At 38.6% G+C, this 24,646-nt stretch overlaps 1 protein-coding gene across 1 annotated transcript in view; it reads right to left on the reverse strand.

Moving 5' to 3' along the window:
• Positions 1-24,646, reverse strand: part of TRIO (trio Rho guanine nucleotide exchange factor) — an 84,629-nt gene that overhangs the window by 22,877 nt on the left and 37,106 nt on the right. Inside the window, exons 7-13 of the mRNA XM_009587184.1 lie at positions 11,519-11,811; positions 9,627-9,797; positions 5,465-5,560; positions 3,188-3,336; positions 2,411-2,477; positions 817-920; positions 116-185 (exon numbers count right to left, since the gene is read on the reverse strand). Coding sequence (XP_009585479.1) covers positions 116-185; positions 817-920; positions 2,411-2,477; positions 3,188-3,336; positions 5,465-5,560; positions 9,627-9,797; positions 11,519-11,811 — 950 coding nt within the window. The remainder of the gene's footprint in view (positions 1-115; positions 186-816; positions 921-2,410; positions 2,478-3,187; positions 3,337-5,464; positions 5,561-9,626; positions 9,798-11,518; positions 11,812-24,646) is intronic.

The following is a 24,646-nucleotide window of genomic DNA, read 5'->3' on the forward strand; positions in this document are numbered from 1 at the left end:
AGGAATATTTACAGCACTTTCTTAACTGTGTTGTACCATAGATAAATCCTTAATAATCAAGCACACTGGTCATTAGCAGGAATAGGCGTTTGCCAAAGACAATGTTTGCACTTACATGCTTAACAAACAGGGATCCCAGCTTTTCTGGATCTTCAAGGCACTTCTCCAACTCTCCTAAAAAGAAGCTGAATATAAACAGAATAAGCATTTTTTTTTCTGATAGCACATACTATAGCAACAGGTGATTGCAAGGCAAAGTGGTCTTACTGCAAGGTCCACTTTGTGTCTCCTATCAGCACCTTTGGATATTAATGTATGTCCAAAATGACAATGTTAACAGTGTAATATTTTAATATAGATTTCCAAAAGGACACACTGAATCCATGCCAAGATGAAAAAGTACTGGTGTTCATTAATAAAATTCTTTAATTTCATTTATTGATTGAAACTTTTCTCCTTCCTAGTCTGAGTGCCTCAGGTGCTCATATTGCCATGCTAACCCCTAACAAATTCTTTAGAGTGTATTCTTAGAGAAAACATTTTTGAAAACAAAGCCTCAAACCACGTACAAACTTCTGTACATAATACTATCTACACTATAGATTTTCAGTTGAAGCACTTGGTATATACAAGCATCCTTGTTTAAAGCAGATCTTCATACCAACATCTGTAAGCTGAATCTACAGTATCTACAACTCAAAGCACAAGACCAACTGTACTTACCTTGTATTCGCACATTTAAGGGAAAAAATAAAATAATTTCTTAAAGTCAGTCTAGTATTTTTTAGGTAGAATTGTATTCAAGTTAATACGTACTCTCTGTGCCAGTCGTAAATCTGGTGAATGTTTCCAAATACAATCTTGTCTTTGCCTTTCATGTCATCAGGTACGCCATCTTCCTTCATAAGTGCCATATAACCCTACAACAGTCAAAGGAAATTCACTGTGAACATTTAAACTTTAAAAACCAAGTGAGTTGCCTTTTAATCCCCCTTTTCCCAGAAGCTTTCCAAATTGCCCATGACAACAGCTTGCTTGGAACACAAAAACAAACCAAAAAACTGCCTATAACATAGCATAACATAGAGCACAGACCCAAAATATCACAAATTGGCTTGAGGTTGTCTGCACAACACTACCCAGTGCTAGAAAGACGAATTCACTCTAGCTAATGTAGCCTGTGTGAACAGGCTCAAAGCATAGAAGAAACTTCTACAGCCCTTCTCCTTATCGTCTGAAGCACCTGCAATGCTTTGCCAGGTAGGGCTGTTACCAAGTACCAGTCAGAGCCACTGAACTGGCTTCTGCGCTCCTTTGCTCAGTGTTTCTTATTTCAGTCATCCACACTAACCCTACACCAAAGTGCGCTGAGGAAGAAAGCAGCTGCACTGCATATGGGACTGCACTGCATGGACTACTACTTGCAGTATGAGCAAACCAAACACCAAAAAAATTGAACGTCAATTCTATTAGCAAGCATTCTGGCTGCAGTAAAGTTCCTTTTACATTTTCTCATAGTCCCGTCTTCTCTTTTTTGGTGTACATATACACTCGTCTTACAGTGCAATTCTATCACATAGAGCTGGGAGTGTTTTTAAATTTTGTAATATTCATGCAACTCTATTCCTTCTATTTCTTCCTAACACTTCTATTCCTAGTTAGCCAGGTCTGGTTTTAGTTTGCAAAGTTTATGTTTTGATGTCTAGCATTTTCATCAGGAATTATTTTGTTAATTACAAAAATACATCTGTTCATAGCCTTCTAATGCACCCTTTAAATACTGTAAAAAGACTATCACACAATGCCAATCTTTCTTGCCCTCCCTCCCTTTAAAACAGAGTTTAAGAATTGAACCTTGTTAGGCTGAAATTCACTGCCAGGCTCATTCTCTCTACTCTTCCAAATGCATTCTGTTAGTAGCTGAGGACTGAAGGGAGATGTGTGATGTTATGTCGTTTTACAGAAGGGGAAACTAGAAAGTCTAAGAGAAGCCTAGCAGTAGGAAAGGAAGCAAGTCTTTCAAATCCAGGATAGTTCCTCTACCTGCTGAGTTACAATGCTTTTTTAGATTTAGTTGTGCTAAATAAAACCATCTCGTCTAAGATACTATTAGGCCAGAGGTAGTGATCTTAAAAAATTACTAACTACACTCCTCGGAAGAACAATAAGGTGCACACAATAACAGGAAGAAAAAAAAGGAATGAGATCTGATGCAATATTTCTAATATGTTAAAAGCCTGCAGGAGGGAAAACTCAGAATGCAAACATTCACATTTTCAGCTTCTTCCTGTGTTTTGTTTTGGAAAAAACGGAGGTTCAAGCTACACAGCTGGTTGGTACCACACAAAAAAAAAAAACCAAACAAACAACACACCACCCAGAAAAATCAAGAGAATGAAAAACACCATACCTCAACTACATAGCCCAGATCTCGTACATAATCTCGCTCTGTCTCCACTAATTCCTGTAAGACATAGCTACAATGGAAAGAAAATGGTGAACACACATTTCATTTAAAAAAACCTAGGTTCTTAAAAAGGATTAATGGCATACAGCTTTTCAGACATTTGCAGTCACATATTTTTGATAAGCGGAGCTGAAACAGAAGAATTAATGCACATTCTTTCTACGCAAGATGCTGCTTTGACTTTGGAACCGGAGCAGGCTTACTTCTGTTTATCTAAAGTCAGATGTTTTCTTACACATGTAATTAAAATTAAACATTTAACTATTGTTTAAAATAAAATGCTATTATGTCTCTGGTCTGGAGACTCTTAAGTATATGAACTGTTATTTCTACCCACAGATTTAAATAATTTTGAAACCAGGCATGTTTTTGTTCTACCATGGTAACAGTTTACTATTACATAAAGAAATTAAGAGTGTGGTGGAACAGAACAAGGGAAACGACATTTAAAGACCAGCCTCTTCCTGCGTAACTGAGACTGACATGTGACAAAAGTCAACACAGGTATAACTAAAATTAAAAATCACAGGAAATTGAAACTGTGACTGTTGAAGAAAATTTTTTTTCTTTGCATAATGTGACTGCATGCTTGACACCTAACACAAGTCCTCCCCCTTCCAGATTAACAGTTTCTGCTGCCAGTTCAAAATGGACATTTTAAAAACATTTCATTTATCTCTTCAAAACATTGTCAAAAAAGGACTGAAAATGTGGTCTTACTGTCGTCTTTTTAAGGAGCTGGATTTCCTTTCTTCCATCTCATCTATGGGTGATGAGGAGGAGAGAAGGGAGTTATCTGAAGGGTTGAAGGATGGACTGCTGCTGTCACCTTGATCTACCAACAGGGAACTTGGACGGTCCTCCAGGGCCTAGAAAGTGTTCAAGACAGACAGCAACAATGATTTATTTCCCCTTTTTTCACAAGATGCATTCACATGCAGCTGTATATGGGAATCTATTGGAGCTCAATTACTGCAATATATCTTGGCAAAGGTGGTCTCAAGCTTCCAGGAAACCAACCAACAACTTGGCTTTCCGGAACAGATAACCTAACCTTATAGAAGCACATTTGAGATACATCAGTCTTTCCTTCACAGGAAAAGAAAGGAGTTCAGTTGGTTTAAGCAGCAAGACATAAAAATCAGACTATCCTGATGTAAGGATAGTCTGGATGCAAGTACTTCTATGGTGGAAGCTACACAGATGTGTGCTTATTGCCAGGGATTAAATTATATTTGTCATACTTTAGTTCTGGCATATGCATGTTACTTTCAATAATAAATAGGACATCTTTAAAGGAGATTCTTTGGATGTTACATTTTTTATTACAACAGAAGTGGCATTCTTTGTCAGACATTTTGTTTATCATATTAAGTAGGCAAAATACCAAGTCATTGAAGAAAATTACTTCTACAGTCAATGTTGCTTTTGAGCTTCATGACAGTTCAGATCCTAGTTAAGAGTCCCTATCTCTTCTGCCAATTACACTGTCTCCCTTGCATGGACTCTGCAGTCTGCTGTTTGTACAAAAGATGGAGAAGCCATGGGAGAAATAATACAAACAAGCTTCATGAAGTATTTATTGGACTTCTTTAATTCAAGCCCATAATCTTGGATCAAGCTACAGTTATGTATCACTTTTTCCTTGAATGTTATACAGGCTTTAATGCAAGACACATTTACTTCACCAGGGTGGGGTTTAGCTGTAGTCTTTTTCGTTAGGGATATAATGATATGACTGGCCCCAAAACCAGGAGAACCTGACCCTTGGCTAAAATTGTGAAATGAGAACATCTCCGCCAGGGACTATATGCATGGATCATTAAATTATGTCCACTGCTAGGCTGCCTGAAAGACACATGGACTGTCAAAATTTCCATTTGCAAAAGGCTGCTTTCAATTTTCCCACAGATTACTTCTTATTCACCCTTGTGGTGCAACAGCAGTAAAAAGCAAAGTTAAAAATCTAAGAGAGAGCAGAAATTATTTCATGCAGTAATGTAAGTGAAGTGTAAGTCTTTCTAAATGAGGAAATATAAAACGGAAATTCAAATTTCTCATTCTGAAATTCAAAGCTGCTTAAATTTAGAACAAGCCTGGGAAATTTCAACCTCTGGTAACATGGGGCTGCCATGCTGCAATTCTCTGTAGAGTTTTCACAGAAGCACTTCTACTAAGCCCAACAGGGTCTATGTTGCAAAAGCCAGACTTAAAGGTTTTGAGCGAATCACGGAATCACTGAGTGACCATGGTCCTGAGACCATATAGTCCAATCCCCCTTCTCAAACAGGGTCATCTAGAGTAGGTTTTCCAGGACCGGATCAAGTCAGGTTTTGAACATGAAGGAGGGCCTTCCTAGTATTATCCATACTCCCTATTCTTTGTCAATGAGCATCTTCAGAAACAAATTTCAAAACACAGAAACTTAAAAAAGCTGACACAAATTCCTCCTACTTAATTTGTTAGCGAACGCTGCAAAGAAAGGAAGGAGCTGCTAACATACAAAATGATCCTTTTACTCTTTTACTTATTTCTTCATTATCACATTGCCTAAAAAACAGCTAGATAGCATAAATGTCTCTGTGTGAAGGTTATCTACTTTACTGTTGAACTCTGCAAGATTTGCTGTAAATTCAGTCTAAGGGATTCTTCTCAAAAGTCTATCATGCAAATCAGGGTAACCCTGGGTCTTAGCATTCATTTTACTAATAGGACATTTTCTTTTTACTAATAGGAAATACATTATCTGTCTTCTCCTCTCCCTCATATTTATTGGTTTCTCTACACAGCCATTTACCTCTTCAGTAAGTGCTTTCACAAAAGAGGGTGTACAAAGCGACCCGTACACCAACCCAGAAAGTGACTTTTGAAACAGGTATCAAGTTTTACAAGTCAAAGGTGTATGCTCAGGATAGGCATGTAGCTTTTCTTCAAATAGCAAGTCGGGACTTGAAGACACAATTTCTTTAAACACATGCGTCTGCCAGTCAGCCTCACCATTTTACTTTTGACGAGCTCTTCAATTGCACTGACTAGTTCTGCAGCACTGGGTGTCTCGGAGCTGGTCGGGCGCACCAGTAATCGAGAAGATGTCTGTGCAATGACACAAAGGAAGGAGAATCCCAGAGTTAGCCTGGTACGTGCTCAAGGATCAAGACAACTCCTTCACTTCTCTGTTAGGCAAAGGTACCTGACAGTAACTGTCAGTGTAATATAACACTAAGATCATCCCTTCCAACTTGGGCAACTGGAATTGGAAATTTTAAGTAACCCCCACAGACGTTAAATGCTGGGATAAAAATTCCTGTTCCTACATGCAATAGAAGTCAAGGAAATATCCTTCATCTTGCTGATTATGATAATGCCTGACAAATAGCTATAAAAATCACCTGAGCTGACCCAGTGGACAACAAACAATTTGTTAACATATTTTATTGGCCGTTAAACAAAGCAACAACTGCAGAACAGTAACAGGAACCAAGAAGACTTGAAATAAAGGAGGAAGCATCATTAGGCTAAGAAAAAATACCACCAGTAACTCAGGGGCATTTTACTTTTCTAAAGGAGCTGGGGTATATTGCCCAGATTCAGATGGGAAATTGAGCTCACCATTCCTTGTGCCATCCATTTTCCCCAATGGTATGTGTAGAGCACAGAAGACCTCTGGCCTCATAAGCTATAAAATGCCAGTTTATAGATACAACTGAAAGCAAAAGGTGTTCACAGTAAAGGATTCTGGGAGAGGGCCATTAAATTCAGCCTCAGTAATTTGCAAACAGGGTTGTTTGCATATTACATTTATCATGAAATAACTGGAAAGTGGAAACAGGGTGTAATATGAACGTTACTTCGTATTACGAACACCACAGTGAGCATCATGCAGCACAGAGTAAGCTGTCCTGCAAATGTTTCCAACAAACTGGACAAAGAAATGGCACGTATAATGACTTAACACAAGAGGTTCCTCTCAAATCAAGCACGGGTATAACAAGGCTCCCCATAAGTCAATACAAAAAAAGAATATACAGATTTTAGGTAGTTTGCCTTGTACTCGTCTTATTTGGAAAGGAAAACAGGAGTTGGGTAAGCAAAGGAAATACAGACAACTTTAAATTGAAAGATACGGGAACTGAGCCAAAGCAGAGACAGAACACAAGTCAACATAATACTGCACCAGAGTTTACAAAAAGAGAAAAAAAAAAGCAAAAATAATTAGTTTCATATTAACATAACTGATCTTGAAACTTTAATACTGCATATCCAAAAATTAAATGCAAACAACTTCTAAACTTCCATCAAATGCAAATCCATGAGGTGTGCAATGATTCTACTGAACAGAAGAATGCATGCTGTGCAGGTGAGTTCTTAGGGGAAAAATGGTTGTGTTATTTAGTGATATTAGACAAATCAGCATGGCCTAGCACATGATGTTTTCATGCACACCAAAAACTGAGCAATCCCACAGCTAGTGTGTCTTTTAGGCAATTGTATGCTCCTGACATCTGACTGTTGACTAGGTTTTCCAAAGCTGTGCTTGTATGCGGGTTTTCTCTTTGGATGTGGAGCTCACCTTAGCCTTACAAAACACTGGCAGTGTTGGAATCAGACTCAGGTCAAGGTCCCTTCTCTCTGTTATTGCTCTATGGGAGTATATGGGGTGTGACTGTTGGTAAAACTTCAGAACTGGTTGGTTTCCAGTTCGTATGGTTATATCATATAATATCTGAAAAAGAAGGAGCTGCCAGGCTGCACAGATGAAGTCTGCCTGCTGACCTTCTTCCTGATGATGTACTCTGGGAGCAGAGTACACCCCTTGCCCAGAAAATAAGGAAAGGTGGAGGGAGTAACTGAGCACACGCAGGTGTGAGATGCTGCTGGAGCCCACAGTGGGCTGGGTAGGGAGGGAGGAAGCCACCGAGCAGGGAGTTTCCAGCACTGAGGGCAGACTAGGAGCCCTAGAGAGGAAGAAATGCTCGCAGTGAGGGTGGATGAAAGCCAAGCTGATGAGGTCACAGAAAGGAGGAGACATTCCTCGGGATCCAGAGGAGCTGAGCAACCCAAGAAACCACTGAGTGCAGCAGGAAACTCCACCCAGAAAGCAGACAACCAGGAATTTGTTTGCAAGCCTTTTATTAATCAGTAACTCCATCAATAGGGCCAACTGACTTCTGCTGGGTAAAACTTTGCTCTGGCTTCTCACTCCTGCATTCCAGTAAAGCATTTGCTTTAGGTACTGGAAATCGGTCGTATGCCTTGGTGTGTGGACTTCAGCGAGGCGCACGCAACCTCCCAGGCTGCCACGAGGGGACTTTTTTGCCTCCCACCATGCAGTAGGACAGATATTGCACAAAAACAATGCACCTTAAATGAATCATGATTTACATGTTTTGAAAAAGTATGGTATAATATTAACTGTACTGAATTTTAACTTCTCAGAAGTCTTTTCTAGAATGCAGTTTAAGCTACTTAAAAAACTGTCCCAACATGTTTTTACTGCAGTGGGTGCATATTAACCTCTTCAGAAGTGAAAACTAAAATTTTACTGGGGATTGAAAGCTACTCAAAGCCTCTTACTCTACTGTGATAAAGGTCTTAGTTTGCATCAGAAATACAACAGTGAATGGACACTAACTTTCAAGCATATCCCTTCACGTAACTGTTCTTACTGTGCAAAACGAACTATATAAGCAAAAGCCGTTTTTCTCTGGAGAACTTTTTGTAAGGCTTGCATATAGATTTTTTTTATATCACTGAAGGGACATGCAAATATGGCAGCTTATCAACAGGAACTTTAACATATTTTCATCAACATTATTTTTATTCTATTTCTAAACCTCAAACTGAGATGATTATTTTCTAGCAATAAAATATTCTCTCAGGTCTAAAGGCTGGCAAAATTTTAAAAAGCCTATTTTTACTTGTTTTGTTTCAAGAATATTTCCCAATATATTAACTCCCCCAACTCATACATTACACTTTTTCGATTCGGAAAACATGCAGGAATTAAATACACATAGAACATGGGATCCAGCCATTTTGATCCTACAAATGATAGCTTCATGGAAGATTGAGAGCCCCACTGAAAGGCAGTGGGATGAAAGGAAGAAAGGAAAAAAAAAAAAAGTAGTCAACAAGATCAGCCAAAGTTATCAATTACATCTGCACCACTCAGAACAGTGAGTAACCACCCACAAAATTCACTAACAATGTTCATGCTATAGATTACAATGGCTAAAGATTTTAAGCAGCAAAATGGGAAGTAAACAGTGAATGTGAATATTTGCTGCACAAGTCCACACTGTTTCTACTCTAAAACCTTCTATTTCCAGGCTTGATAGTTGTCACCTAAACATTTGATCCAGGTTGAAAAGTGAAAGAAATCCTCCCAATGTATGAGCATCACAATGTTTAAGAAAAACAGATAACATGCAAGTAAGATTTCCTTCATGCAGTTACTAACTACATCCAGAATTTCATTACTGATGGAAAATTTTTACCGTCAATTTTAATGTGCCTTTGTTCGTAAAAACAAGCTGGATTATTACCCTTATTTGGATATTAATTTCTTAGTACACTTGTAGAGGCACCCAAAAAAAAAAAAAAAAAGGAAAAAAAAGCTATGCTGCTATACAAAAACACCTTAGAGTTGATGTGAACAGCTCTTTCTGCTAAGAAATGTACATAAAAATTTTTTTCCCCTGAACTGAGACTATCAAAAATAGTAGGGCTTGGTGAACAGCCTATGATCTAAAAACTGTTATGTACAACTGTTAATTTCTCCAGATAAACTTTACTTGCACATAGTATTTCAACCTCAGTACCCAAAGGTATGATTATAAAACAATTAAATTCTCATCACTAAATATGGCATCTGTTAAACAGATGTAAATAGGCCTGCAAACACACAAAGCGGCCCATTTCCACATTTAAAGTGCTAGCAGAAAAATTTCTGCACTTGCGCGTTTAAAATAGAGATGCACTTAATTCATACTCTTTCCACACAAAATCCTTTTAACGTTGTCTAAAGTGGTGTAATGATTACTTCTATCTACCATAAAGCTGTATTACATACATTAGAGAGATTCTGGAAACAGAAGAAAGATTTGAGCAAACAGAGGCTCTCTCAACATGTGAAGCCTTCCCCGCTTCTTCCTCCTACCTTGTCATCCTGCGAGTCGGGCTGGAGAAGACTGTGTTGCTGAATTGCCATTGGAGGAGGAAGAGGTACAGCATCCGCGCCCTCTTCACCTTCCTCCTCTCCACAGCTCTGCATGCCTGAAGAGGATGACTTGGAGAGAGTGCCACTGCTCAGCCCCTCGTTCCGACCTCTCTGTAAACGAAATCAAGACATTCAAGCTTTGTTACCTCCTCAGCAGCATGAAGCTTGTTCAACACAAACTTGGTTCAAACAAGTCTGTTCTGTAGATTCACCTCTCTCCCAACAAGTCAAGATGATCCTACAAACACAGTGCTGCTCCTCAACAGAAGGAAAAAAGCAGCTGCCAAAGATAATGTTTTCAGTGTTTGGTAAAAGCAGATGGATTGAAATACTGAGAACAAGACATTCAGCTTGAGATTTACTATAGGAAAGTGTTACCAAAGCCATGCTTGCTTTCCAAGTTCAGTTCTGTAAAAAGCCACATTCCTCCAACTTAGAAACTTATGAACTTTGTATCTGAAGTACCAACCCTCACAGCAAGACTTCTAAAGGATATAAAAAACCCTCCTATTATAACATGAAGTATTTTGTTAATTATACTTTCTGCCCCCCCCAAGTATTGAGAGCAGACTGCTTGTATCATTTTTACAGTTGTATTGAAAGACAGTCCTTCCAATTATACAAGGAACTATTTCAATTAGCCAAAGATTAACGTAACTGATCTCGCAAGATAATTTAACTATCTTCAAAGGAAGACAGCATAGGTGATTATTGTCTTTTCCTGACTTCAAGGCAGTGGTCTTAGGTTTTCCCTCACTCACAGAACTGCAGAATAACAGATACTTCCAAAACAATGCTACAACTGCATCACAGCGGGTCTCCTTCTACTGCCTGACATTCAGGGACAGAGGCCTATATTCCTTTCCGAACCACATCTCCCAAATCACCATGCTGCCAAGTCTCTAGTCTTTTCTTTCCATATATTTACTGTATAACTTCACTGATGTTCCAAGCTTGCAGCAAAGTATGTCAGAAGCAAGAAAAAAAACGTACTAAATAATTAATTGGGCATCCAAGACCACTTTTCTGTACGATAACTACCAAAACCACTAGTCAGAGTCAAGCCTGGTAAAAGGAAGTAACTGTATAGCATGCAAGTGGCTGTGCCCTTGGAAGCAGTAAGATGTAATTCATTTCAGCCTGAAACATAGGTTTGTAACAGAAGAGAATTCTGTCTGCTCCTAACTGGAGGCTGGCTTTGCTCATACATGAGTTTCAGGCTTAGAAGGATAGGCACATGTTTGCAGGAGGAAGGGAAACCTTCAGTAGATGTCCTTGGTAGCAAAATCTGGAATAGTTCACGATTTCCTTCCCTCCAATGAAAACTGCCATGTTTATTATTTGACCTATGGTAACTACCTTTTGATTTGAAGAGCCAGTAATTTTTCTGTGCTCTAACTCTTGCTCAAGGTGTAAACACAGCGTTAAGCAGCTCTCCCTATGTTTTCCCTGATTCACCAACAAAAAAAGGAAAGGAAATACAAAATCACCTGATTATTCCCAGAACATGAAGCACCTTTACTCACAAAGCTATTTTCCTGAGTGGGATACGAGAGCAAAGGCAAAGAACAACTTTTTACTCTCACATTTCTTTTTTTCAACTAGACATCCTTCTCCACAGAGCTTTACTAATGCTTTCAAGGCAGAAGGGCACAAATTGTGCCTGGCACAGTACTTATGCCGAGTTCAGCAGTCATCAAGAATGAGCACATGGCACATGCCGCTTTGCTCAACTGCTGGACAGTCAGCTGAGGAGGCAACCTTCACCTGACAACATTTAGTTCTTTGAAAAACATAAAAACAAGTCTCGGGAAGCTGCCCTGAACGCTTACCTCTTCAACAGTTTCATCTTGTGGGGTCGCCGCACTATCATCAGAATCCTTCTGAGAGCCTGCATCGGCACTTTTGCGAACCTCTCTACTCTTCTTATGCTTGTGGGCTAGTTTTTTGACATGCCCATCTGCTTTTCCACTGCTAAGACGCCTCACAGGACTGGTAAGCCATTTTCTCAAAGTGTTGCCGGGGCGCTTGGGGCCTGGGGAGCTCTGTGCACCGATCATGTGGGGCTGAAGCGATGTTACTGAAGCAGGAGGACTGGCATCATTGCTGGACACCGAAAGGGAGTCTGAAAAAAGAACGAGGGAAGCATTTTAAAGCTGAAACACTGGTAAGTGAGAAACAAGGCAAACGACGTATGTAATAATGGATATCAGATTGGATTTATGGACGAATCGACCAGACTATTTTGAAGTAACCTGGTCTTTAACAACACCACAACTACCAGTGTTCATGCTGCATGTGGCCACCCACACATAAGCACCATTTATATGCTTACAACAGTGAAGCTTCATTAAGTTGCTCCTGCCTCGATTATAATTCATACTTACCACTGCTGATATTTATTTGATAGTGGATTATACTTTCCATATGTCATCTAACTTTATGGAAGGATATGCTTGTTTTATCTTTTAATGTATATTGCTTTGAGCATGGATATGAAGAGTAAAAATAATTACCTCAATGAGATAAGTAAATTATTTTTCAAATACCAAATTTTATTACAAATGCTCCAATTATTTTCGTTATTTATTTATTTCCCCTACCCTTGGGAAAGGGGGAAGAAGAATCCAGAAAACAGCTAAACGTCTCTTTTCCTTAAATCTTCTTGGAGTTTTGGCTGTTGTTTTGTTTGTTTTTTAAAAAGGCACAGAACATCTATGTTTAAAAGCCTATTTGCTCAAATCTCAGGATCAGCAGTATTTCTCAGCATGACAATGCCTGAAGTTCTGTAGTCAAACAAAGGATACACTTCTGAAGCCACCATTATATGTGCATGAGTTCAATACTACTTGCCCACCAAGGCTTCTGTTACTTGAACTGGACTGTATGCATATGATAAACACCCACTGGTTAGCTATTGTGAGACTACATTTCTTTTTTCCCCATGCAGCACAATGCTTTTTCCCCCAGCAATTCTCTTTTCCTAAAAACACACTTTTTTCTGGACACGTTCTTGTAACACCACTCCTATGAGTATTATCTACCACTAGGGTATTAACAAGACTCTCCTAGGTTGTCAAATATGGGGTTTTTTTTCCCTCTGTGTGTGCACTTTTGTAGATAGATAGTTTATATAAGGATGACATAAATCATGTTTTGTTGAATGTTTCTACTGCTGGGAATTAAATGCAGTGCTTGTGTTCCTTCTTGAAGCTTGACACAGATGTTCAGGTCACCTCTTCTGGCAGCTTTTCCCTAAGAGGCATATTGCCAGTCTGACCAGAGGTAGTTTGAATTTTGTAGAATAATATGGTCACACTGATGTGGCAATACACTTCATTGTAAACACCCAAATGCCTTGGATCTACACACAAGTATGTGAGCCTGCTCTGTTTCCACAGAGCATTAAGTGCAAATTATGGCTTTGATCTGAGATGGGGAAAGAGACATAAAATGTGAATATAGTAAGTTAGGACTTTTTATTTTTCCTTCGCTGTTCAAGCTGTTCCAAAAAGGGCATCCCTCCCTCAGAATCGAAAATTGTGATCTACCAGGCTGTTTGTCAAGATTTTTCTCTATTCTAATAAAACCCAAATGGCATGTGACTGTTAAGATACATCAGCTCTGATGCTAAGAACTCCTGTAGCTTATACTGTATGAACACATACATAATAATTGCTATTGACCACCACTTTCATCATGTGTCCATACAGCAGAAGATAAACTTTATAAAGCAGACTTTCAGTCCAACAAGCTAGTTGCTAACACTTCAAAGCAAGTCACCCAGAATCAGGATTCATCTACAGAATTATCTTCTAGCCACAGCTGTAGCTGTGCTGCACACGGGTAAAGAGACTTCCTATTATGCCATTAACCTGGTTTCAAGGCTTTAAGTAATGGGTACTACCAAAAAGCAGATGCAGAGTTACACTACTCGGCTTCATCTCTAAATCTTGGGAGAGCAGTGCTACAGAATTACCACGTTATTTTCTTGTTGAAGCAGGAAACATAAGGAAGAAATTAATTATCTATAACAATGGTTTTCAACTGCAATCTGAGTATCCCTCTAGGCCCCTGGATTACTGCTTAAGGGGTTCTCAGCACATACGTAAGAAAAGCAAGCCTCCTAGCCATCAGCATCCACATCACGACAGACTTTTTCCTTTATTTAAAAAAAAAAAAAAAAAAAAGTGGTCTCCTTATTAAAAAAATTCCAAACAAAACTTCCAACCATCTGCAAGCTCTCCACAGGAATCCAAACAATCTCCTATTAAACCTCTGTAAGAAGTTAGTTGACTTCTCTTTCACAAACTCAACTTTACCTTTATTGTATCATTCATCTTTTAATTTTTATCAGATACCTTGTTTCAGAAATCATAGCAAACATCAGCTGATGGGTATATAAATAAATAACCACCTGCCACTCTGCTAGTGGAACACAGAAGAGGAAAAAACAGTGCTGGTGTTCTTGTAAATAAGTTTCTTAAAGCAAAACTAAATGCTTTGTTTTCAAGACTCCCAAGCTTGAAGATGTTATAATCACTCAGCCAAGTTTTTCTTTCACTTGTATATATTTTTCGTCCCAATAATGGTTCATACAAGTTCCTTCCATACAAATAAAATAGAGCACATGCACTTGTTTATTAAAAAAGAAAAGCAATTAAGCCTTCGCAGAAGTTCACCATGTATTGCTTTGTATTATTTTATCTGTTGCATTTCTTTCCTTTACAATTACCCCTTTCTAAGAAAAAGGCAGTGTGGTGGTACAGTAACTGATTGCGTAAGATTTACTTTTACATAAACATGCCTATCCCTAAGCATGTAACATGCCTGAAGTTAACAAGCCCATTTTTCCTTTTATAAAACCTGTGCTTCACCTCCTCAAATTCTCACCCATCCTTTTGACAGTCAACACTTACCAACTACCAAATTTCTTGTAAAACCGAGTGAGTACAATGCAGAGCGCCTGAAACTGTGGGAGATGAGTATTTTTGTCTGACTGCACTTTTGCTGTACCACTCCCACTCTTAACCCAAGTCGGCCAAGAGTTTGTGGGCAGAAGGAGGGAAGAGAGCAGGAAGAAATACATACACTCCGCTCAAGTGGAGAGGATCTAAGAGACAAAACAATTTTAGCCAGACATGTTTCGCAGCACATACTTTAGCCATATCCTCCCACACAGCATTAGTTTTCATTTGGTGTGCTGTAACTGCTTCTCCTCTTCTGCATGATTTAATATGAAGTACTTATTGAAGTATTATTAGGGCTTCAGGGAATCATAAAAGTGGACAAACTGTAAGTAGTACACCAAAATGATAGCACTGTTCCGCTTTGTCCTTTAAAGAATGAAAGCACTGGGGGAGAAGGAAAAGCTTAAAATGAATAAAAATACTGCATTGCTATAAACGCTTCAGCTTAAATATAAAATTTTATTAAAGAAGGTGTTTAAAAAAAAAGAAAAAAAAGACAGGTTTAACATCACCAGTGTTAACCTGAAGAGAATACCAACCGACTAGCCTCTTCACAGATCAGACACGATTTTTCACCCCTCCTTAAATTTGCAGAAAACATCCCTACAGCCTCATAGGTCAATGTTAATACTACAAATATTCCACGCCAGTACTTTCCCAGTGAGACCCTTTACCGTCCATTTTCCCATCCCATCCCAGCTGACAGGAGTCCAGATTCTCCAATTCTTACTCCCATCCGCTTCTTCAGGAGACCAGTTACAATACTAGAGCAGTGTCATGAAAAAACCTAGGTGCTCAAGTTCATATATTTAAATAGAGGCATTGCCAGATCCAAACATGAGGGAATATCAATATCCAATAAAGGCACTTTCAAGAGCACAGAAAGACCTTTCACCTTCACTATAGGAACATCCACACGGGTGTGTCTTATTTCCCCCTGCCCCATCACTATATACTACCTCTACCTATATAATTAGGGATACAGACTTGGTTTGATTGATTACCGTGCTTGGGAATGTTTACTCTAAATTGGCTTTGTTTTCTTTATGACTACATAGCAAATTGTTTTTCTAGGATTGCTCAAGAATATTTTATCACTAAAACATGCTAAGAGGAAAAAGGAGTATTCAAAATTAAACTAAGAACAACATGGACTTTTAAAAACAAAACAGATGGAATAAATTTGGGGTATGCTAACTCCAACTGTGTTTCAAGCACAGTAAACTTTCTAGTGAGTGTCAGATTCCCTTTTAGAAAAAGATAAATGCAACAGATGGCCATCTTGGAGAGAAAAAACCAACACACATACAACAATCACACACAGCGACACCAATCCAACAAGAAACCATCAAATTTAATAAAATCACTATTTGCTCAAGTAGAGACAGCTTTGTAATTCAATAAAGTATTTTAAAAAACCTAATGCATGGGGTTTATAATTCATAGCCACAATAAGAAAAGAAGGCATTTAACTGCCATTTCTCTCAAAGTAAAAACCACATATGTTGCTTTGGTGGTGAGGTCAGAGAGTTCACTGAAAGTCCATAAATATATTTTTGAAGCTAAAGAAAAAACGGCAGACAGCATGGGTTCTGACCCCCTCAAACTAGAAGATAATGTTACCTCCAACAAACAGGCAAATTTTTGAAACTGGAAGGGAAATGGGAATTCTCATTCTATTCCCAGCTTTCTTAACACTAGAAACATGCACATCTGTGATCAATAAAGTGGTTTTTTTCCCTAAAAAATAAATCAGCCATGTTAAGCTAGTTGATGACTTGAAAGACTCTGCTTCATATTAACTATTTCCATATTGCTGTTTTTAGCATTTTAGTGTTTACAAGGAGAGCAAGGGGCTACAAAAACCTGACTTCCTAACCTAGGGAACCAAACCGAGCCTGTTTGATGCCTGCTCTGCATCTCTAATCCCAAAATCTGCAAAACCAAACATAAAAACATTTCACCGTCTCTGGACTATGAAACAGCGATGGGGCAAGGAGTGAAAAAATGGAGCAAAGCAAACCTAGTAACCCCACTGGCACATCAAACTGCCACCGCAGACCTGCCATCCACCATGGACTTTAAGGACCAGAGAGCCCACAAAACCCGTCGCACAGGCCAATTAACCAGCTGATCAGTAAGATTTGATACAGGTACATTACCTATATTTGGAGACGAGAGCTGCCCACTGGTTCAAACCACAGAGAGCATGATCTATACTAATGCACTTGCAAGTTCAACATGTAAATTGGAAACAGCTAAGGTTCAGTGATCTCCCAAGCCCTTACCTACCTACAAACACACATGCCCAATCTGAGCCAAGTCAACGGACCGCTGGAGGAAGCAAAAATAGTTTACAAGCATCTAATGACAAAAGCACATAAAACTGTGCCCATGTACACAGTCATCATTTGTTATTAGATGAGATGGGGAAAGCTTGAAAAAAGAGTGCGAGGTTTGTTTTATTTGTGGACACACATGCACAGTTTCTGCCTGGGAACTGCTTTTGGAGTAAGAGGCTATCAATCTGCCATGTACAAGACCATTCAGATACTTTTGTACGTGTCAGGAATTTTATTTCTCTCCTGCTGGGTATCCTCTTTAAACAACCCTCACTGTGTATTTTTTGTAAACCAATACTGGAATATACATCAAAAGGCATTAGATGTGTTTCAACTTTAACAAGCCACCATAAAAGCAGTCACCTTTTAAAGACAATGCAGCCTGAGCTTTATCAGGCTTGCAAATGGGGAATTTCCACCATGCCCTTTGGGAAGCATGAGTTTCACTTATGATATAGACATAGTGCAATAATTTTCATGAATCTAGTTTCTTAAAAAAATTCACAAAATACAGAAAGCTAGTACTCAATAAAAGAAAATTCTTCAATCACATTTGTGTTTGGAGTGGAACAAACACACTCAGTCTTCATCTCTGGCCAACAAACCTTTCCTGCCTTTTATTTCCAGTTACATACTACGCTGAAATACAATTTGTAATGTTTTCAGTGTGTGAATAGACAAAGAGTACAACTCCTTAGTATAACTTCCCTGATTAATCAGTTGTCTGTATTAATTTTGACTGATACAGACACTAGTCCAGAGCACTTGGATTTAAATGTATTCAATAATTAAGTCTCCCAAGTCATCAAAAGCTGATTGTCTTAATATCAGACAGACTGGAATTCTAAGCTTGAGGCTACATACTCTTCAGCTTCTCTTAATGAGATACTAAGCTGCCCCACAAGCATGTCTGCAATTAAAAAAAAAACCTCTCCCCAAGACAGACACTGTCATCTTAATAACTTCCAAAGGTCTTTCTGAAATTGCGAAAAGTCATCCAACAGACATATTTGCAACAGCACTAGAGAAAGGAATTAAGAAAATCTCTGATTAAGGGCAAAAAGAATAGACTGTTCATGTGAGTTAGAAAATTAGCGGCATATGCCTGAAGGGTTTAATACACTTATGTTATTACTATTTTATTGCCTTTTTTTTTTTTTTTTTTTTTTAATATCCTCTCCTGCCTTCCTACCCCATAAAAGTCAAATCAAGGTCTTACATGTAAACTTTTAAATAATTTCACATGCATAATAGCTTGCATAAAGAGAGAGCTGTAAACACATCAACCGCTATCTAGGAGCTAAACACCAATGAAATTTAGATAGAAGAAAATCCTCCCCTTACAACTTCTGGACAGTTTTACATCCACACTTGTTTTCTTGTTTTTCCTTTTTTTTTTTTTTTTGAAGCAGGAAGAAGTCATGATATTGTGCCAGAAAAAACTTTCCCAGGTTAACAGAAGTAGTTCTGTTTGTGCTCTCTGGAATTCAGACCACAGGGATACAAAACCCCAAACCTAAATCTTGTATATTACTACAAGCGCAAGGCAGCACTACAGAAGGGGAGAGTAGACTTTGTGGGGCATTTCATTCTTTGCAATAAGCTGTTATTCTCTCCTATTTCTGGAGAGAAATATATTTTGTGTCACAAGTAGGAAGTATTAAAAGTTACTCACACTGCTCAAGTTTAGTTTCACAGTTTGTGAAAACCAAAAGCTTTTAATAGATTAAATCTCAGTTTCCCTGTACACAGCTTATATTTTAAGAGGCAACGTCTTGACCTCAGCTCCATTCTTTTGACCACCTGTTTGCCCAGATTTAAAGACAGCTATATCCATGTGCCTGGCAGGACATGCCAAGGACAGATTTATGTCATATAGCACTGTTTCTCAGTCAAGTTCTCACTCTGTGTCAGTGCACTGAGCCACCCTCTCTTATCTCTCTACAGATCAAAACAAGTGCCCTGATCATTTTAATATGATTATCTCCCCCTGGAAGGGGGGATGTATTTCTACCAACCACTAATTGCACAGGGGCTTGTATGCTTTTACATAAGAGCTAATGAACAGAAGCCGATGTTCTAATTTTCAGGCAAAGTTTTCTCCTTTTCGTGCACAATCTCCAGTGAGTTTCTTTGGGCCAACTGGGGCCATCAGTTAGTTACTTATCTCTTGCACTTCGCCTGTGCCTCCTGATATATGACATCATTTTACATCTCCATGAAGAAGCACATAACATTATTTGCTCTGCAGAGCTACAATAGGCAAGATTTTCACTGACAGATTTAAGTTACATACAGGTAACTCCCTCAAAGGGGAGTTGACATATACCATGTAATTAAGAATATTAAGGTGACACCCTTCTTTCCTTAAATAGTTGTGAAAGTTCTTCAGTGCAAACAGAGAAAGAAAATAAGAGAAATACTGCTTTTCTATATTAGAAAGCAAGTCCTCCCACAGCACCAATGTAATTTCCCTGTTTCCCTTTAAATACAGTAGCTTTTAAGATCAATTTCTCACTGTTTGATAAAGTCTCAACTACATCACCCATTTTCAAAGTGTGGGTGTTTTGGAGCTTTACTAGAGAGTCATGTATATTTTAAAAAGTCTTATTTATACGCTATTTTTGCCAGATGCCTAGCATCAGCAGTACCCAACTACTTTAGGATGATTGAAGCAGAAGATCAGATGAAGGCATGGCCCATCCACTCCTCCCTCCAGAAGAACGGATGCAACAGGAGCGGTGTGTTCCAGGGCCACGGCCATTGCCTCCACACTAGGTTGAGCTGTAGAAGAGCTGCACGTAGTCCCTTGCCTCTAGCCTGCTCCCCACCTCTGCTGCTGCTCATTAGTTTAAGATCCCAGCACAAGAAGCTGGTTGAAGGCACAACACAGCTTCTGAAGCAGTGGGAGCTGGCAGCATTAGCTTCCTTCCAACTGCTCCAAGTTACAGCACTCCCCGCCTTTGACAAAAACAAGCAGCTAGCTGGTGGGGGGAACCGAGGTCTGAGCCAAAGAAGGAAAAGAGTGAAGGCAGAAGCTTTGGGCCTGGGCCTCGTAGGCAGCACTGGCTCTTAAGACACTAGACAGAGTTTTGCTGACTGTTGACAAGCTATTTGTCTCGTGCATGCTGTGTGCAACCTACTTTTGAAGAGCCATGCTGTGTGATCTTAGCAGCAAAGATGCGGCTCTGCTCTTGGTGGAGAGCTGTATGTCACATACTACAAACGGGAACCACTATTGACACAAGATTTGTGATAAGCAGTTTCAGATTTTAACTGAGGCAACTAAAAAATCCATTTCTGCTCATCTGTTACTGAGCTGTAGGGTTTTATCATCTGCTACTCTAATTTTTGCTGCAAAATAATTTTTCCCTAGGAAATAGATAAAAATAAACCCCGGTCCTAGAAATACAGCTCTGAAGCAGTGCAGCAGCGTATCTGATATTCTGTGTGCATCAGTCCAGAAGAGGAAGGTATGAACAGATATGAAACAAAAAGGTCTGTATCAATATAGATAACAGAACAGCCAACCAAATGGGAAAAAAAGATGCATTCACCACGTCCTCAGCTCTACTGAAAGCAGAGAAAGACATGGGGGAAGGGAGGGAGAGAAGCAAGTCTGCAGAAATTGCATTAGGAAGAATCATGATCACAGACGTTAAAGCAACACATTTCATGCTTTCCTGTGCAAAAGCTCAGCAATGCAGAGCATCCCAATGGAAGGAATTTATCCCATGCAGATTTTAAAACATCCTCCACTGCTCCAACAAAAAGGCTGCATATTAACTAGGTTATTGCAAGCAAGTTCGAGCAAGTCTGATCTCAAAAGGAAATAGGGGACACGCAGTTCTACTGGTGCACTTTTGAAATTGAGAATGTACACATGGATAGGGAGGAAATTAGCTTCCACCACCCTTATGTAAGTGATAAAAACAAGCTTCACAATTATGAAGACAAAAACCAATCATACATAAAATCAGCATAAAATGCTGAGCCAACATTATTATTTTTTTTTCTTTTGTTCAGAAGTTTGAAAAAATTTGAGCAAGTATAACCTCTGCCATGTATTTACAAATGAGTGGCCTCTAGAAGATGAAAGTACATGTATCTTATTCTCTCTCTTTTCCAAACACCTTAAAAATTTCCAACACATGAGAAAACTTCCAAAAATTCTATAGTAAAACTGAGAGAATATGAGACAAGTCAATAAACATACTTTGAAACACAAAGGGTAGATAACTACTAAAAATTGCTAAGCACATCTTCAAGGGTTTTAGTAAAATTCATAAATATAAAGAGACAGTACACAGTGCTAGTATTGAGTTACAAAAACAAACGACACAAAAGAAATAAAGACTTTATCAAATTTTATTTCTTTAAAACCCCCAAGTTATTAGACTACTTGTACTAAAAAAAATACTTGCTTCCTCTTCTCTTCACCTACTGCAGTTTCACGTTAACCTAAATACACACACTAATCCAACAGCAATTTTAACAGTCTTTTTTTCTTTCCCCCCATCCTCTTGATTCAAAGCAGAAGAGTTCCCTAGAACAACTAGCAATTGTTTGGAGTCACAGCTTTAGCACCAGCTGTACAAACACATCAAACTCAAGTTAGGAACTCTGCCATAAGCTTAATAATAATACACTCATATCCTTCAGCTTTGGGGCTATACAATAACTTTGGTCATTTTCTCTTTCCAAATGTTATACTGCTGTAGCCCTCAAAAAATAAATTGAGAAAGTAATTAAAGGAATTGGGAGGGAAGATGGAACGTCTGAAACAGTGACAAAAATTAGCCTTCCAAAATTCCTATATAAAAAAGATGTTTCCTTCTTACCCAATTAATTGAGATTAGTGATAGTGATAGGAACTAACTGTACTAACATTGCTTTGCATGGTAAAATGTTGAACTTCTCAGTGCACACACTATCTGGAGTATTAATAAGCAGAGTCAGGCCCTCGCAGCCATGTCACTGCTATCAGCCTCCTAGCATAACTAGATGACTGCAGGTGATGACAGACAACTTCCTCCGAGTTCAGTCCCACCTCAATAACTACATTATCAAGAGCAGTCTTAGATGACAGTGATTGGAAACCGAACTGGTTTTAAACTTTTTGTCTTCAGATGGAAATGTAACCTGAGCAATGCAATGAGAGCACACATGATTTTAATAAAGGTCAGTCACACTGGAAATGTAATTTTTTTTAAACAGACTCACAGTCAAGGTTGACTAGCAGATAGGTATTGAAAGTCATAATGGCAAACTTCTGCACAGACGCCTTTTCAGGATGAAGTATTTAAAGGGATTAGGAAAGAGGAACATACTCCTCCACAACTTTGTCAATCAATAAACATTGAGTTAAAAGGGGAAAGATAGCTCCTTGGTATAGATGTATTTTAGCCAACTTTTTTTTTTTTTAAAATATACATATTATAACTACATAGCGAACTATAAATTAATGGAAGATGTGACATTTGATCTCAATGTGCAATTAAAATACACTGAATACTAAAAACTGAATCCATCATTGCCATGTTTGTTAACTCGATTACAATCTCTTCAGGAACAACATACGTACTGCTGAATTTTCTTTGGCGTGATCAAGCCCACATCACACACACAAACAAAAAAGCTACATTTTGCCATGCAACTTTTCTGTTGTTTTTATTTCCTTCAATTATTCCCAATAAAGGCTCAGGAGGAAGGTGATACTGTGAACTGCCTTGTCCACCCAGTCATCTAAATCTCAATTCCTTGAATCATTTCTCAGCTCCCATCACCTAATATTACCTAACTGGCCACAGGAAAATGATGTGATAGGATCATGGCAGAGCTCTGCAAAGCTGGTTTGGAAGTAGGAATCAAAAGGAAACAAAAAGGGAAAGAAAAAGAGCAAACACACTTCTTTCGAAAGACAATAAACTAGAATTCTTATTACTTGCTTTAATTAGACACGAAGCAGGGGGAGGGAGGAGGGAAATCAGTATCAATAACAACTTCTACACAACAATACTGTTACAGTGAATCACCTTTTTTAAGTTATAAACTCAACTGCAGCCTAAATTTAGGGGAAAATAAGGTATGTGGAGGAATCAAGTAATTTAATTAGCTTCTATTCCTTTTTCTATTGAAAAAACATTTCGTCTTTTCATCAAGTCCCTAGCACTTCATACCATGCATTGAGACATCTCTATAAGCTCTTTTCTTAGAGCAAACTACCCCATGTAGTTGGATATCTTAGGTTGTTTTTTTCAACCACTCATTCAAGAAGGTTGACTGGAGGAGTCCAATCCCATGCTCAAATGCAAGGAAACAACAACAAAAAAGTGGTTTAATAAACATACTGTACTATTCTCAGATTGTTATATTACTGATGTCATCTTTTCAAAGCAGGATGGAATGTACTTATACCACCTAAATTCTGTACTTCTCATTACCTCCACTAAAGGAGAGAGAAAGCGCAAGCCTTGATGAGCAAATTCAATGGATTGTTACAGCTGCCTGTAGCCGCATTCAAAGGCAGATTATGAACACATTGTTCATTACTAGTCTCGCAATGAGCGCCTAGAGGAAACTTTCATTATGTAAGGTGATAGCTCATTCTTATGCTGCTGCCTCACTGAAGTAATTCGTTTAAAATAGAGCTATAACATAGCAAGAGGCAAATTAAATTGAAATACGAGCTGAGGCAGTTCTGCTTTGCTCAGTTTAAGCCCATCCATTCAATACAGATTTTTGACCATGATACAAAACTGTACGCATCAGATGTTTAGTTACACGTATGATCTGAGAGATGTGAGAAAAAGGTAAAGAGGCAGCCATATTTTTCCTGGTATGTAATCAAACTTCACCCTTCTTTTCAAAGTTTTATCAATTGACTACTCATTTTCCCCATCATCTTTTTTCTAATTAAATCTAGTAGTTCTTCACTACTTAACATTTTTAATATGCTTCACTAGTGATACACAGGAATATAGTCATCTTAGCAAAATCCAAAAAGGCTTATATTAGAGTGGTTTTTTTTCCTCATTACAGAAATGGAGTTACAAGTCCTTATTACATGAAATTTGCATTATAAACCTAACTATGTTTCCTTCAGAAGAGCATACATTTTCCTTTTACATCTTTCAAAAGTCTTTAAAACTAGGAGCTGAGCAGCTGGTTTGAGAAGGAGCTGGAGGTAACAGACCCATTTTAAATGACTCCATTTTCATGCAGTACTTATACAAGATCAGAGTGGAAAGCATTGCAGTGGAGGGAGCAGAGTTCCAAGGACTGGAGGCAGAAGGCTGCCTGGGGCTAACTCCATACACATATCTGATCCACACTGCTGCTCAGTCTTGGCTTATTTCACAAAGCAGGTAACCTGCCTGACAGCTACGTGAATGAAAATACGGCATTTTCAAGTGCCTGCACAGATATAGCCGAATTACAGGAGGCAAAAATTAGGAGTAGTTCAGATGAAACTATGGATAACTGTGGATCTTATCAGCTTGCTCAGAGCAAAAAACCTGAGCCTCAAATCTTCAGGTTCACGAGTAGGGATGGCAGTTATGAAAGGACATCAGTATCTCTCTTGCATAAGCTCCTACATCTGAAAACTTTTTTTTGGGTGGTGGTGTGGGAGGGAGGGGTATAGCAT

The sequence above is a fragment of the Fulmarus glacialis genome, unplaced genomic scaffold (genome assembly GCF_000690835.1).
Source record: "Fulmarus glacialis isolate BGI_N327 unplaced genomic scaffold, ASM69083v1 scaffold32091, whole genome shotgun sequence".
Taxonomy (NCBI): Eukaryota; Metazoa; Chordata; class Aves; order Procellariiformes; family Procellariidae; genus Fulmarus; species Fulmarus glacialis.